Source organism: Amaranthus tricolor, chromosome 4, assembly GCF_026212465.1.
Source record: "Amaranthus tricolor cultivar Red isolate AtriRed21 chromosome 4, ASM2621246v1, whole genome shotgun sequence".
Classification (NCBI taxonomy): Eukaryota; Viridiplantae; Streptophyta; class Magnoliopsida; order Caryophyllales; family Amaranthaceae; genus Amaranthus; species Amaranthus tricolor.
This window is the reverse complement of record NC_080050.1, coordinates 22440291-22457742: the sequence shown is the minus strand read 5'-3', so window position 1 is coordinate 22457742 and position 17452 is coordinate 22440291. Positions and strand designations below refer to the sequence as shown.

General features: G+C 36.4%; 2 protein-coding genes across 3 annotated transcripts; one reads left to right on the top strand and one right to left on the bottom strand.

Moving 5' to 3' along the window:
- The first annotated feature begins 1198 nt into the window (after positions 1 to 1198).
- Positions 1199 to 4646, top strand: LOC130811523 (purple acid phosphatase-like). 2 transcript variants are annotated; one of them, XM_057677848.1, is made up of 9 exons: positions 1199 to 1718; positions 2302 to 2424; positions 2511 to 2708; positions 2808 to 2919; positions 3019 to 3248; positions 3361 to 3499; positions 3718 to 3938; positions 4071 to 4192; positions 4308 to 4646. In XM_057677848.1, exons 1-9 carry the CDS (start codon positions 1524 to 1526, stop codon positions 4504 to 4506), a joined length of 1539 nt encoding a protein of 512 aa, XP_057533831.1. In that variant the 5' UTR covers positions 1199 to 1523; the 3' UTR covers positions 4507 to 4646. The 2 variants fall into 2 exon arrangements, with proteins under 2 accessions (XP_057533831.1, XP_057533832.1); XM_057677849.1 differs by lacking the exon at positions 2302 to 2424 and having other exon boundaries at positions 4308 to 4645.
- Positions 4647 to 6393: 1747 nt separating this feature from the next.
- LOC130811522 (dehydration-responsive element-binding protein 2D-like) lies at positions 6394 to 8528 on the bottom strand. The gene has a single exon (XM_057677847.1). It carries the CDS (start codon positions 7235 to 7237, stop codon positions 6512 to 6514), a length of 726 nt encoding a protein of 241 aa, XP_057533830.1. The 5' UTR covers positions 7238 to 8528; the 3' UTR covers positions 6394 to 6511.
- Positions 8529 to 17452: the final 8924 nt, after the last annotated feature.

Genomic DNA, 17452 nt, shown 5'->3' with positions numbered 1-17452 from the left:
CTCCAAACCATAGGTTTGGAATTTTCACACTTACTTTTGGAAATAGTTTGAATCTTAGTTTATTTAATTAATTTTTTTTTACTTAACAACTTCAAAAATTCCAATATTATTAAGGGAAATTTCATATGGTAGCATCGAACTTTCATGTAACGCTAGTGAGAGCGTTTTTGTAAGATTTTTCCACATGGTACATCCAATTTTTGCTTTATCTAACTACTGTAACATTTTCCGTTAAATTATTGTTAATTTTCGTTTAATTCACCATTTTGACGTTTCTATTCTTATTGAGTGTTGGTTGTTGTCTTTATAATTTGCCCTAAACCATTTTTATGCTTTCAAATGTTTAATTCCCAATTTTGACGTTTAATTCACCGTTTAAGAGCGTTGATGAATTAAACAATTAAATTAAACGCCAAAATAGTGAATTAAACATTTAAGAGCATAAAAATGGTTTAGGACAAATTTTAATGACAAAAACCAACATTTAATAACGGTAGAAACATCAGAATCGTGAATTAAACGGAAATTAACAAGAATTTAACGAAAAATGCTATGCAGTTAAATGAGGCATAAACTACATGCTACCATGTGGAAAAATCTTACAAGAGTACTAGCACTGTGTTTCATGAAAGTTCAATGCTACGATGTAGAATTTCCCTATTATTAATTTATGATAGTTTATAAATTAATTATTATGGAAAAATGCAAATAATAAAATCATAGGACATTTATTTCAACAGCTAGTCTTGAACGCGACAGCCTCATAATGAGACTGTCAATTTGGGTCGAGCTAATTCGCGCGTGTAACAACCTGGGTATTTTTTTCATTTCTGGGCATTTTTTCAATTTTGATCTTGAAAGGTATCAATTTTCAAATTGATATATTTATGGTCAAAATTGATAAATGTCCAGAAAATTAAAATGTTGTTACACGCGCGTGAAATAGACCGGCCCACACTTCATCTTAACTTGCGACGGTCTCGTCCAAATTTTTGTGTTATTTCAATCAAAATGTTTATTTTAATGAAAATTCATAAATGCAATTTTATAAATGGGCCGATTTAGGCCCAGAGGGCTCGAACCATTTGGGCGCATTTGAGTTTTAATAAAGGTTAAATGAGTTCGGCCCAACCTTAACCTGTGTCATTAAAACGTCTAACCATGGCTAATAGCTAATCACCAAATGGGACTTGAGCCTCGTCACTAAAAAAATACCCACATATTCTACCAACCCGGTCATCAAATCTGTCAGCAGCAAGAGCATTAAATTAATTACTACTGTAGTAGTAACTAAAATTCGGATCATTGAGATGAATATTCCTCTCATATAAGGACATAAAAGTGCCAAATCATAATATCTTGGTTTGCCTGTCAACTCTATGCCACCTGAAGCTGCTGGCAGGTTGTTTAGGTACTCTGGCCAGCTCTATTTCATTACTGGCAAATCCCACTGCAAAATCATTTATCAACTTAATCAAATTTGAAGGATTTTAGCTTTTGAATCATACTTTAGGGATTTTAAAATGTTTTTACGATTGATTCCTGCTAATTTTGTCGTTCTGCAACTGTTTCTGGGTGTGATAATCTTGAATGGTTCAGAGTTTTGTGAAGGGGGAAAGACAAGTAGCTTCTTAAGAAAAAGTAATGATATTTCAGTGGATATGCCCTTAGACAGTGATGTCTTCCAAGTTCCTCCCGGCTATAACGCTCCTCAACAGGTTTGTATATTTATTAACTTCTTGTTTTTCTGGGATTTGCTGATATATCTTTTAATATTTAGCATAATATAATTTGTAGTTTTTAGTTAATCCATTAATTTTTTGAACCTTTCTTGAATAATAATGGCTGATATAATTTATGTCCAATATAACTAAAATGCCTATATACTGTTTGCTTCATTTTTTTTCATTGTAAAATACCTCATCTGGGTGTGGCCGGAATGTGAGTTGTCCCAAATCGGAGAAAGAGAAGAGTATATGGTAACACTTCTGCCAATTGATTTTTTAAGTGAACCTTCTTTTGTATTATGTTTGTATGTGGGTCAATGAAGTTTGTAACTCTTCCAATGGGCTATTCTAAGGATACTTACACGTGAAAGGAGTCTTAAAAGTGGTCGTTAAACTTAATGACTAACTGCTACCACTACTAGTTTGTATACAAATTACCTCGTCCTTCTTGTTTGGGTCGCCCATGCCCATATCGTATAAATATTAATTTTTAGTTAGAGAATGATACAACATATAATCGTATAACACAAACCCTGGTTTATGAATGGTGATTACATTTCCTTGTATGTCACAGGAGACTTTAACTAAGAAACTACTGGTGCATATAAAAGAGATTGTCACAAAACAATGTTCAATTTTAATGACTAGTTGGGATAACCATCATCATTGTTATACTCAATGTATCCCTCTCAAGTTGGTACAATACAAATCTAATTTTCAAATCTGAAGTGATGTTAGATTAGATGATCTAGTTTTTCTTATACTCTTGAGTGGCCTTTGAAGGTTCATATAACACAAGGTGACCACATTGGTAGAGCTGTGATCGTCTCTTGGACAACCCCGGAGCCTGGATCAAATATTGTAACTTACTGGGCCGAAAACAGCTCAGAAACGAAATCTGCAGAGGCCATTGTTCTTACTTACAAGTTTGTAAATTACACTTCTGGCTACATTCATCATTGTACTATCGCGGGCCTAGAGGTATGCACTTGAGAAATATTATTTTAGTTCTGTAAGAGTTCGAGTGTTTTCTCCTGTTTAGAATGATCAAATCAATAGCTTAGTCTAGCTGGGTTGCAGTTTGATACAAAATATTATTATGAAGTTGGATCGGGTGATCCTTCGAGGCAATTTTGGTTCCTAACACCCCCAGAGCCTGGTCCTGATGTTCCTTATACTTTTGGTCTCATAGGTATGACCTTAGACCTTACTAAACTCAGCGTAAATCGAGATGGTTAAAGTATGTTTGCTCTATCTATAACTTCTACTTTTGAATGTAAAATCACAACAGGGGACCTAGGTCAGACTCATGATTCAAACAAGACACTTACACATTACATGTTAAATCCAACTAAAGGCAAGACACTTCTGTTTGTTGGAGATTTGTCATATGCTGATAACTACCCGAATCATGACAACGCAAGGTGGGATACATGGGGAAGATTTATTGAAAGAAATGCTGCTTATCAACCATGGATTTGGACTGCTGGGAACCATGAAATAGATTTTCTTCCAGAAGTGGTACTTTTTTTAAAAATAATTGCTATTACATAAACAAATAGAGCCTCATACCAATAAACAAAATGGTGTAAAATGTTTTCACAATAATGATGCATTCTATTGGTTTTTGCAGGGTGAAACAATACCCTTTAAACCATATACCTACCGATTTCCAACACCATTCAAAGCATCGCACAGTACTAGTCCTTATTGGTACTCAATTAAAAGAGCTTCCGCCTATATCATTGTCATGGCTTCTTACTCGGCTTTTGGTGCGTTCTTTTATGTTCAACTTCCAATAGTTTTTAGTAGTAGGATAGGTTTAGTTGATGATGATCCTACCTGATGGAGTATTTAACATATATTAAGCCTCAACTATCAACTTAAGCTTTTAGTTCATGAAAACATTTACGTAAATTTTTCTCGATGTTTGTGTGAAGGTAGTTCATTAACATCATATTAATATACATTAATGTATGGAATTATGCAGGGAAATACACACCTCAATACAAATGGGTATTGAACGAGCTGCCTAAGGTTAACAGGACGGAGACCCCTTGGCTCATTGTGGTAATGCATTGCCCAATGTATAGTAGTTATGTGCATCACTATATGGAAGGAGAAACTATGAGAGTTCTATATGAACCATATTTTGTCCAATATAAGGTTGATGTCGTCTTTGCTGGTCACGTCCATGCCTACGAGAGATCAGTAAGTGCTGCACCATCATCTATTCTCAAGGCTTGTTCTCTGTGATTATTTCCAACTAAAACTAATTGAATTGAGTTGTATAAATAGTGACGTAAGAGTACATTGTGCTGAATATGTTGTATATCGATGCAGGAACGAGTATCCAACATCGCATATAACATCAGCAATGGCTTATGTGATCCTGTTATAGATCAATCAGCTCCGGTTTACATCACTATCGGAGATGGAGGAAATCTCGAAGGATTGGTATACGAGTATGTTAATATACTTTTTTCTTTTAGAATATACGAGTATGTCTTTTCATTTATTTACTATCTGTAATTTTTTGCTTAATTCCCTATGTAGAAACACTATTAATTGTTTATGCAGGATGACGAAGCCACAACCAAAATACTCCGCTTATCGTGAGGCAAGCTTTGGGCATGGAATATTGGATATCAAGAACAGAACACACGCATATTTTGGATGGCACCGTAATCAAGATGAATATGCTGTGGAAGCAGATTCTCTATGGCTTTACAACAGATACTGGCATCCTATACAAGAAGACTTGGTTGCTTCTTTGTGAAAAAATAATACTAGTCTTTCCCTATCGAAGATCAGTATGGTGCATGTATCCCAATTCCCAACTTATAACTATTTAAAACTTTTACCAAAACTTTTATTATAGACTCCTAGATATGTTCTTCCACACTCTAATATATATATATATATATATATATATATATATATATATATATATATATATATATATATATATATATATATATATATATGGGAGGGATCTAATAAGAAGAAGAGAATAATAAGAAGCATTCTACACCCTTAATTTAAGTAAGATTAAAAAATCTATGGTCACGATCAAGCCAAAAATACTTAATTGTAAAAGTTACTATTTTATACAAAAAAAATATTATACATAAATCAGGGGTGTAATTGTATGTTTCAAGTTTCGATCATGATTGACCCAATCATTTTTGAATTACGAGTCAAAATTTATGAACTATAACCCACTAATTTTTGATAATTTTTAGGTTAATTTTGAGAGGAAAGAAATTTAACAAATCTACTTGTACCTATACACGCATCAAAGGTCAATACACCACGCTACGTACGTCACCAACTCCAATAAAAACCATATTTTAGTAAGGATCGAGTTAAATTTGATCCTAAAAGTAAAATTAAATATAATTACATACTAATTAAGCTATAAAATTATAGTAACTTTATCATATAATACTCCAATAAACAAGTAGGACGAGTAAAATGTTTTTAGAATAAAACAAATATCTTTCCCAATTCCTTAAAGTTGTTTTTATTTGTCATATTGCACCGTTTTATTTGTTGTTTGCAACCCTAATAAATTCTTCTATTTATATCACAAATTTTAAATATACTTAAACTTACTCATCCTCAATTAAATATTTCGTTAATACTTATATACTGTACATATGTTTCACTAACATAACATTTTATATTATTTGTAGTCCCCACAACTACAAGTTTTCGACTAAGTTTATTTGAATATCTTTTTAATAGTTATAGTACTCTTATTTTTCTATTAACTTTTTAAAAATATTTTTAATGTTTATGATTTTCAGTTTTTCGCCATTAAATTTATTATTCAATCAAATAATAAAACTACTACCAAAATCAACTAATTTACTAATTTTAGCGCAATACTCAAATCATAGTGTAAAATAAGGTTACATTGCATCGGTGGCGTGGTAGAGCTTTTTCAAAATAACAAATCGAAATTTTCCAATTGTAAATAAAGATGTAAAAATCTGTACTTTGAGCCCACATCAAGAGATATCTTCTAATTTTGACCGATATATACGCGTTGAAGTAAACTCATCACTCACTATCACATCACTGTTTCATTACAACAATACGGTGATGGTTATCGTATTTTTACTATATGACTCTACACGTAAGATATTTCTGACTGCAACAATATTTGGTTTTTTTGGTTGTATTAGACAACATCTAGAACATCTCTATCCTTGGTTAAGATATACACGAAGTTTGAAAACATAAGAAACAAGAAGAGAATGAAGAACAGAGACAGTGGTAGTAATAGTAGTATAGTACAGAACACTCTGCAATATATGTATATTAATCCTATATTATATTTACACATGTGAATCATTTTAGGTCTTTAAAAAGTACCCAAATGATTGGGAGATAGAGTTTACCTCCATTCCAACTTCCCAAATAATCTTAATATATATATATATATATATATATATATATATATATATATATATATATATATATATATATATATATATATATATAAACTAAAAACTAGCTATATATATTTATATTTTAATTAATAATACTAATAAGAAAAAAAAAGTGACAAAATATATAAAAATAAAGACTGTATTTGCATATAGATAGCATATGAGTATTTATTGCTCCAGCCTCACTTGGCAGATTATCCTTCTCATTCCAGGTTTATTAACCAACGACACATACTACGTATTTACATTGATTGATACGTGTATAAAGACCAAACTTCACGGTGTTCATCTCTCCTCTGCTATTAAAATATAGATGATGATGATCTAAGAAGACCAGAGATAATGGAAGCTGTCATCATATAAGTTCCCGGATAACAAACCCGCCTCGTCGGAAATTGCAAATACTGGTTGTGGATCGATGACAGGTGGCGGAAATCCAAGGGTCATAGCAGTTTCAGCCCACAAGGTATCATCTAGCTCTGGTAAACTTGGGTTAGGATTCCCCCATAAACCATGGTTAATCCCAACTTCATTTTCCCCATAGCTTTCAGAACTTCCAGTAATACTGTCAGTTCTAGTCGAGCCCGAATTTGTCTCCTCTAACGGCAAACTTACATCACTCGCGACAGAAATTGAGCTGTTATCAGGTGAACAACCAAAATTAACTTGGAATTGGGATTGAGAATAGGCTTGAACCTTAGCATGGGCCTGAACTTGGGCTTGGGTTAGACTGGACAAATGGGGCGGGTAGAGCTGGGGCAAGTTAAGCTTAGCGTCAGATCCGTAGAGCTTTCGCGCTGCGGCATCATAAGCTAAGGCAGCTTCATGAGAAGTATTAAAGGTGCCAAGCCAAAGCCTGGCACCACGGTTTGGCTCACGAATCTCGGCTACCCATTTTCCCCATGTTCGTTGACGGACACCTTTGTAAGTACAAAGGGCATTTTCAGGTCCCCCTTTACCCCTCATACAACCCTTCCTAGAACTAGCCTGACATAGCTGGTTTTTTTTCCCCTGTTTTTTTTCCACTAAATTAGCCTTGGTTTTTAACATTGTAAGATCAAAATGTAAACAAAAAGGATGGAAAACTGTGTTTAATTAGAAAAGTCGACTGTAAGAATAAGAAAGGGTGGTTAGTCTGTTATTTATATGTTGCAAAATGAGTAAGAATTCCTAAAATTTCTGATACGTGTCTGCAGTGAAATCTGGGTTGATACATGTCAGCAGAAACCTGTGGATCGTGTCTATATAACATATATTTGGTCCATACAACATCCACACTTGGCAAACTGAATCTGTAGCCTATTTTTCCTTATTCAAATGGGAAAATCACATGATCAAATCATATTTTTATCTTGCAGAAAAGGGAAATTAAATTAATTCTTATTTTACTAAACTTGACTCTATAAAGAAGAAGAGGGCAGTATGAATTCTTCTAAGGATTTGGGCATGGCTAGTTTGTAAGTATTTTATTGGGCAGAGTGTCCAAAAAAGGAAATATCTAAATTCAAACAAGTGCTATTTTTAGGAAGGATTAGGATAAGAACACACCGGGAAACTCAATACAAAATCACTCCAGTGTGGTTGACAGTTTGCAGAAGACCTGCATGTTAAGGATGCTTACGTGGGGATGCCCACATAGTATAATCTATCGTCTATCTAAATCCCAGGTTCATTGAGCTCATAATCATTCATACTCTGTATTTTCGGAGAAATTAGCTGGGACCCAGTTCTTGACATGTGTCAGCAGAGTGAGGCGACTGCTGGCAGCAAAAATTTCCTCATCAAAAGGGTTTATGATTATTGGGACTATCAAGAGTTTTCCAGGTTTTTGTTCGAGAAATGAAGGGCGGCCAAATACAAATGTAACAACATGAAGTAGTATATTAATGATATTCTGGGAATCTGATGTTTTTCCGTGGGAATCTGATGTTTATCCGTGCAAAAGACAGTTATGGAAGTTGTGCACGTAGTAGAGAATCTCATAGAATAATAAGAGAGGGATACTTAGAGGTAAAAAAGATGGTGAAAATGATAGTAGGTGAAAATGATAGTAGGTGAAAACGACTGAACTGTGACTAAATAAAGATAAAATATGGATGGTGAAATTTGGTGAATTTTAGAGTATGGAAACAACTGTGTTATTGTCTAGATGAACACAACGGATATTGAGAAATATTCATGGTTTTCTAGATGAAAACTAGTGATGTGCATGTTTTTGAAATTGGATGGATTTTGTAGAATTAGTATAAATTTATGATTTTTTTCCTTTATTAATCAAATAATTTCAATATAAATATAAAGTTAATCCTAAAATTATCTTAACTTTAGCGACTAGAATTTTAGAAATCAAAATATAAAAGATAACAACCAAAATTATTCCTACACAATATATTATTCCCAAAATATATTATACCCAATATATTATTCCAACACCCCCCCCCCCCCCCCCTCCCCCCAAGCCGCCCAATTTGAATCACACTAACCTTGCAAGGTGAGATCACTATCAGCACTCAATAAGATACCCTGACCCGGAGTACCTTTCAAATAACAAACTACACGCAGAGCTGCTTCCCCATGTTCACTGCGAGGTTCTTGCATAAACTGGGACAAGATATGAACGGAGTATGCTAAATTGGGTCTAGTGACCGCAAGGTAAATCAAACGGCCAACAAGCCGACGATACACCTTCGGATCCGCAAGATGTTTGCCTGTGGCACGACAAGGCTTGTGATTTTGCACTATTGGAAAACCAATCGGCTTTGCCCCTAATAAACCTGCTTTAGAAATGATATCCAAAGTATACTTCCGTTGGCACAAAAAAAGGCCTAAAGCACTACGAGCAACTTCTATACCAAAGAAATACTTTAAAGGACCAAAATCCTTCATTTGAAACATTCTCCGAGATAAGCCTTGAAACCAACAAGCGTAGCGGAATGATTCCTAGAAATAATTAGATCATCAACATATACTAAGACATTAATCTGAACAATGCCTTTAGTATAAGTAAAGAGAGAATAATCAGAGTAAGATTGTAAGAAGCCGTACCCTTTTAAGGCTGCTACGAGCTTGGAAAACCAACACCTCGGGGCTTGTTTCTATCCATACAAGAACTTTCTCAGATGACATACCAATGATGGATCTGAACTCTCAAACCCAGGAAGTAATTTCATGTACATCTCTTTATCAAGATCACCATGCAAAAAGGCATTATGAACATCCATTTGATAAAGTTTCCAGTTTTTTAAAGCTTCAATAGCTAGAAATCCAAGCAGTAGTCATCTTTGTGACTAGAACAAACATTTCACCATAATCCATGCCTTCCTGCTATTGATTACCAAAAACGACCAAACAACACTTGAGACGTTTAATATCACCATTAGAAAAATATTTTGTATTGTACACCCATTGACTCCCTAGAGCACGTTATCAGGAGGAAAGTGCTCTAAGGTCCAAGTCCCATTATCCTCCAAGGCTTTAATTTCTTCCTGCATAGATTGTCGCCAACCTTCATGTTTCATTGCTTCTATAAAGGATTTCGGATCATGACCATTAACAACAGCTGCCAAAAACTTATAATAATTCACAGAAAACTTGTCACAATTTATATAATGTGCTAAAGGATAAGGCGTACCTGAAGAAGTATTGGAAGATGGAGTGGAAGGGGACGACTTTTTAGCAAACACTGAGTGAGTCACATATTCACGAAGAAGACCCGAGGGAACTTTTTCCCGAAACCTACGCCCCAAAGGCTGACCTGCTACCTCTCTGCCAGTGTCAGTGGGATGGTCCCGGTGTATTGTGACAACTTCGGACTGATGCTGTTGGGCAGAGGCGGCCTCTTCCGGCGGGGAGGCAGTAGCAGGGTCACCAACACTACTCTTATTCTCACTGTCACCATTGTGTACATCATGCACCACATTGTCAATGTACTCCTCATACTCAACAAAATCATCATGTATATCATAAGACAACTTAAAACCATGAGACTCAATATAAACATCTTCCGGTGTAGCAAAAGGGAACACATCCTCAATAAATTTGACATCCCGAGACACAAAAAAAACTTTGGATTCAATGTCATATAATCTCCACCCTTTCTTCCCAAACGAATAGCCCAAAAAGACACATTTTCGACTTCGACTCACAAACTTATCTGCATGAGTAATCTGATTATGTGCCAAACATAAACACCCAAAAGTGCGAATGGCCCTAAACATAGGAGGTTTATTAAAGAAGATTTCAAATGGATTTTTATTTTGTAGCAATGGAGTAGGAGTTCGATTAATTAGGTGAGCCGCAACAAGAGCACACTCACCCTAAAAATAAATTGGTAATTTGGCTTGGAATCTCAAAGCTCACCCAACTGACAAAATATGTTTATGCTTTCTCTCAACCCTCCCGTTTTGTTGCGGAGTACCCACGCATGAGGTTTGGAAAATAATACTAGTAGTATGAAAAAAATCACGTAAACAATTAAACTCCGTACCATTATCACTTTGCATAATTTTTATGGTTTGAGAAAATTGTCTTTCTACCATAGCAACAAACATCAAAAACATACGAAAGACCTTCGTTTTATCATCCAACAAATAAATCCAAACAGCTCTAGAATAGTCATCAACTATCGTAAAAAAATAACGAGCTCCGCACGACGAAACATGTCTATACGGGCCCCACAAATCACAATGAATTTTTTCAAAAATTCTAGATGCTTTATTGTTACTCAAAGGAAACCTATCTCTTTGATGCTTAGCACGCATGCATACTTCACATCCTTTATCTAAATAATCTTTGCTACTTACGGTGGGAAACAACTTAACTACTTTCTCGGAAGGATGACCCATACGACGATGCTACAACTCCAAGTCAGAATTTGCAGCAATAGCACTCACATGATGCAGCGAATCCGATTTGCTGAAATAATTTAATCCGTCCCTCCTAGCTCCAGTTCAACTTAACTCCTTCGTTTTGTCCTGTATAGCACACATATAAGCATTAAATTGGACAATACAATGAAAGTCATCAATAAGTTGTGAAACTAAAAGTAAATTACAATGCAAATTAGGAACATAGAGCACCCCGGTGAGGGTAATTTTATCTAACAAACAAATAGAGCCAACAAGAGAAGCCAACACGTTTCACTATTAGACAAACCCAACCGGACACTCAAAGTTTTTGGTGTCAAAAAGCCAAGATTTTTCTCCGGTAACCTGATGAGTAGCTCCCGTGTCAACAATCCAAGCGGTATCATCAAACTAACCATTTAAACAATTATTGAAAATTATAGCGTTACCTATTTTTGGTGGTGGTGGAGGTGATCTCTCACCTCCGATCATGGTGTAAAAGAAAATTAACAAGGCTTTGATACCAAGTAGAAGTATAAACTTATGGCTTTTCCCCCTTATTTATCAAACAACTCCAATATATATACAAAGCTAACCCTAGAATTATCTTAACTTAGGCAACTAGAATTTTAAACAAAATATAAAAGAAAAACAACCAAACATATTCCCACAAAATATATTATTCCCAAAATATATTATACCCACAAAATATATTATTCCAATAGATTTAGAAGTACAAATAACTTGTACCCGTTGGGCTGTGACTAGCTTGTAAGTCCAATTTAAGAACATGTACCCAATTTCAAAGAGCTAGTAAGGTAATAATCAATACAAGATCTTATTTTTGTTAGAAGAATGGTAAAAGGAGGGGAAATAAGAAATCATAGGATCATTGATTAGATAAACTTTTATATATAATGAAAGCCTAGCAAGAACAATAGAAATGATAGAGGGAAGTAATAATGGAGTAAGTACAATGCATTTGCATTATGTTTGATCAAGTACCAAATTAATTACCTAATAGGTCATTCATATAACTTTTAGGGAAATTTGTTATTAATAATACAATCTATTTGCGATCTACTAAGAATAAACCGATCTGTGGTTTATTTTTGAATAAACCCAGCTAAGGGGTTTCTTGCTCAGAATAAACTCACCTAATGTTTAATAGGTTACCAAACATGTAACTAGGGTTTCATTCTTAGCTGATCGCGAATAGGTTGTATTATTCTTAGCAAAGAACCCCTTAGATGGGTTTATTCAAAAATAAAACATAGGTGAGTTTATTCTTAGCAAATTGCAAATAGGTTGTATTATTAATGGCAAATTCCCCTAACTTTTATCATAGAGGGAAGTGATGGAAGGAGAGGCCAAATAACTTTGACAAAGGCGGTAAGCACAATCCAGCTGCCATAGCACTCGAACTCAAGTACAACTACTTGAAGGAGATAGATCCAGGTGAATTGTTGGAAAAATTACAAACCATGTATGCTTCTAAATCCCTAACAAACAAACTTTGCTTGAGGTTGAAGTTGTATCAGCTTATGAAGGATGAAGATACAACAATGCAAGACCACAATAACACATTCAACAAGCTGGTGTGCCAATTGTTGAATGTGGATGAAAAGTTGACGGATGAAGAGCAATCTTTACTCCTATTGGCTTCACTTCCCAAGGACTATAGAAGCATAGTCCAACATTGCTCATAGGTAAGGATTCTATTACCACAAAATAAATGGGACAAGTAGGAAGAACAGGAGGGAATTACGTCCTTTGATAAAAGACGAAATGGTTGAAATGAAGGACAAGATTACCGTGTATCTTTCTAATTTATGCTTATGGTAGAGTAATTAGTTTAGATTTTTGACTTTTGTAAATGTATATATTTAATTAAATTATTGTTAGATTGTAATATATATACTTTTCACAATTATTGTGTGCGTGTGTGTGTGTGTGTGTGTGTGTGTATATATATATATATATATATATATATATATATATATATATATATATATATATATATATATATATTCTTCTTCGATTGATGATGATTGGTGATGATTGATGATGATTGGTGAATATATGGTGATTATATGATGATTTTAATTATGTATATATGGTCATGATTATTATTCATTGGAATATATAAATAAAACCAAAAAACATAAAAAAAAATACCATTATATGTTGCGGTTCTAGGGGAACCGCAGTATACAGTGCTCTTTTTTTTAAATAAAAAGGGAAATATATGATGCGGTTCCCTTAGCATATACTGGTGCTATATGCTGTGGTTTTGAACCGCAACACTTGTTAATGAACATCTGTTGCTAGCAAAAGTGCTTGGGTTCAAAACCGCAACATATAATGGTTCTAAAACCGCAGTAAATTATGTGTTTTCCACTAGTGACTTTTTTGCTCTTTTTGGGTGGAAAATGAATGGTCTGCAAAAAATTTTACACTATACTTGGATAAAAGTCTGAAAAGAAAAGAAAAATGTGAAAAGGATGAGAGGGAAGGATAAGAAAAGCTTCCCTAGTTTGTTTAAGATGGAATGAAAGTAGAATCAAGAGAAAGCTAATTTTCATTCTAAATCTTTTCATTTTTGAAGAGATATAGTCATCAACAAAATTGTTGTGCGACAGCGGAAGCAAAGTCGATGAACAACAATGAAAACAACAGGAAATTCAATGTAAACAATAATAAAATGACACGAGAAATTTAACGTGGTTCACTATCAACGTGATAGCTACGTCCACCGGCACCGAGAACAAACAATTTCACTATGATCGCAAAGAATACAAGATGAATTACAATCACGCTCACAAATTACGATGGCTCTCTTGTGATCTCTCTTTTAATTTGTGAATTATACCACCCTATGCTAACAAGGAGGTGTATTTATAATAAAACGACTTGAAAGACGGTTTTAGGGCCTAAGTAACCACAAATAACCGATCACAAATCAAGGTAACCGTTCCGAAAGACGGTTCCCGTGAAAAGAAACTTCAATTGCACGACCCGCGTAAAATTACGCGAGCCGCGAAGCTGGACCAGAAGCAACTCCACGCCCCGCGGAGATCATCCTGTACATGCTCCGCGCTCCGCGGCTTTCTACGCACCCCGCGGAGTTCTGACCTGAACCCATCTTCTTCCAATGGTGTTTGCCATGTTTGAGTCACCATTATTAATAATCTCCACCTTGACGAAAACTCGTATTCAGCAAATGACCTCATCAACACATAGTGAACATATCTCAAGCCAAAACCCGATGTAAAGCTCATGCATAAACCATACATCCCGGTAAGTCCTCAACCAAGACTTATCCCGACAAGTCTTCAACAAAGACCTATCACATACTTGTCACCAAGTATAACAACTCATAACGCTCCACCTGCATTACAAGCCCCGAGTAAGCTCCACCTTAAGGCCAACATGCCTACAACAGGAGCTCCCCAACACTGCCCCTAAGGGCCTACTACATCACATAGTAATCAATATTTAGTAAGTCCAAGCAATGTTTAAACTTACTAAATGGAATAGACTTAGTAAAGAAATCAGCTGGGTTGTCAGCGGTCCCGATCTTCTTTACCTTTACCCTCTTGTCAGTACGCAAGAAATGATACTTGACGTTAATGTGCTTGGTCCGATCATGGTGTACTTGGTCTTTAGCTAAGCAAATGGCACTTAAACTATCACAATACACCGTAGCAAAATCCTGTGCGATACCCACTTCACCTACAAGGCCTTTGAGCCATATAGACTCCTTAGCTGCAGAAGTTAAAGCCATGAACTCAGCTTCAGTAGTAGACAACGTAACCGAAGACTGCAATGTAGACTTCCAACTCACCACAAATCCACCTAAAGTAAACACATATCTGGTCACCGACCTCCTGGTATCCACATCAGCTGCATAATCAGAATCACTATATCCAGTTACCAAACACTCCTTAACATTTCCATACACAAGACCAATATCAGCTGTTCCTCTCAAGTAGCGAAAAATCCTTTTCACCCCCTGCCAGTGCTCTCTCCCAGGTCGAGCCATGAACCTACTCACAACACTGACAGCATGCGCAATATCCCGCCTAGTACAGACCATAGCATACATCAAACAGCCAACAACGTTGGCATAAGGGACCCTAGACATATACGCCAGCTCCTCCTAAGTTTGAGGTGACATGGACAAAGACAATTTGCAGCTCATAGACGTTGGTGTACTAATAGGCTTCGATTTCTCCATCCCAAAATGAGATAAAATGCTTTTGATGTAACTTTTCTGAGTCAAGAAAAGCTTACCTCTAGCCCGATCCCTATAGATCTCCATACCCAAAATCTTCTTAGCTGGGCCCAAATCTTTCATGTCAGATTTTGAGTTAAGCAACTCTTTAAGTCTAGCAATGTCCGATTTATTCTTTGTGGCAACAAGCATGTCATCAACATATAATAACAAATAAATCATTGAACCATCATCCAGCTTACTATGATACACACAGCAATCATACGAATTCCTATCAAAACAATGCGAAACCATAAAAGAATCAAACCTCTTGTACCACTGCCGAGGGGATTGCTTAAGTCCATACAACGACTTTAGCAATCTGCATGCATAGTGCTCTTTCCCTGGAATCTCAAATCCCTCAGGCTGCTTCATCAAAATCTCCTCCTCCAAATCGCCATGAAGGAAAGCCGTCTTAACATCCAGCTGCTCCAACTTAAGGTCATAATGTGCTACAATTGACAATAGCACACAAATAGAAGTATGTCGAACCACCGGTGAGAATATCTCTACAAAGTCAACCCCTTCTACCTGACTGAACCCCTTTGCAACTAGCCTAGCCTTAAAACGAACTTTCTCAGATTCAGATGACCCTTCTTTCTTCTTAAAGATCCATTTACACCCTACAAGTTTTCTCCCCTCTGGTACCTTCACAAGTTCCCACACTCTATTCTTGTAAAGAGATTGCATCTCTTCACCCATTGCAACAAGCCATTGCGCAGACTCACTACAACTAATTGCTTGTTTATACGTGGCAGGTTCATATGACTCTACATCATCAGCTACACTCAATGCATAACCTGTCAAATTCTCAACAAAGCAATTCCTTCCTTCCATCTCTTTAATCAACCTAACAGGCTTCTTGATAACTCGTCTAGGTCTTTCAAGAATGGTGTCTGATTGACTAGATGATCATTGATTAGATTGCTCCACCTCCTCCCCAGAGTTAGGAAGCGATGGAACAACCTCAGGTTCAGGAGTACTCGGCACTGGAACCTCAGCATCATCATCAACAAATTGCACTCGAGGTAAATCAGCAGTGGATGACTGGTGTACCTCAAGCACTCCATCTGTCTGTAGTATGTTCTCTCTTTCCTTCCCCAAATCAGAAGACACCGAGCGCTTCTTGGAATACATGGTGCTCTCATCAAAAGTGACATCCCTACTAAGAATGACCCGACCCTCCGAAGGCGAATAGATCCTAAACCCCTTCACACCATCATCGTACCCAACAAAACACCCCGTCTTGGCTTGTGGATCCAACTTACCCTCACTAACATGATAATAAGCAACACAACCAAAGATCTTCAAATTAGAGAAACTAGGCAACTTACCACTCCAGATTTCAAACGGGATTTTGAAGTCAATTCCCGAATGAGGACCCCTATTGATGATATAACAAGCTGTCATCACAGCTTCACTCCAATACCTCCTCCCAAGCCCTGCATTAGAGAGCATGCATCGAACTCTCTCAAGCAGTGTCTGATTAACCCGCTGTGCAACACCGTTCTGCTGTGGTGTCATCCTGACGGTATGATGCCGACCAATACCCTCATCTGCACAGAACTGATTAAACTCCTCTTTGCAAAACTCTAGCCCATTGTCTGTTCGTAGCTTCTTGATCTTCCTACCCTGTCGATTCTCCACCAAAGCTTTCCATTGCTTAAAAGCTTTGAAGGTCTCATCCTTTGACTTAAGCAACCTAAGCCATGTGTATCGGGATTTGTCATCTACAAATGACACAAAATAGCGGAAACCTCCCATACCTTCAACCCTAGATGGACCCCAGCAATCTGAATGGATGTAATCGAGCACTTCATCAGTAATGTGAGCACCCTTGCTGAACTTTGACCTGTGTTTCTTCCCAAACACACAATGCTCACAAAATTCAAGGTTGGCAACCTTGATCCCGGATAGTAGACCCCTCTTAGACAAAAGCTGCATCCCCTTCTCCCCCATATGACCGATCCTCATGTGCCAAATCTTGGTCATCTCCTGGTGAGATACTGATGCGCAAACCGCAAAACTAGACAGTGTGACACCCTCAAAGACATAGAGGGTGTTCCTCTTGATACCCTTAAGTACCAACTCCAAACCTCGATAAATGGACAACTCCCCATCTGAAAACGCTCCATTGTACCCCAA

What these genes read in the sequence shown, in the direction of transcription:
- LOC130811523 (XM_057677848.1), top strand. Translation starts at nt 1,524, where the DNA reads ATGTTTTTACGATTGATTCCTGCTAATTTTGTCGTTCTGCAACTGTTT. An exon ending in TAGATTTTCTTCCAGAAGTG is followed by an intron (nt 3,249 to 3,360) that starts GTACTTTTTTTA and finishes TGGTTTTTGCAG; the next exon opens with GGTGAAACAATACCCTTTAA. An exon ending in TCCATGCCTACGAGAGATCA is followed by an intron (nt 3,939 to 4,070) that starts GTAAGTGCTGCA and finishes ATATCGATGCAG; the next exon opens with GAACGAGTATCCAACATCGC.
- LOC130811522 (XM_057677847.1), bottom strand. Translation starts at nt 7,237, where the DNA reads ATGTTAAAAACCAAGGCTAATTTAGTGGAAAAAAAACAGGGGAAAAAA.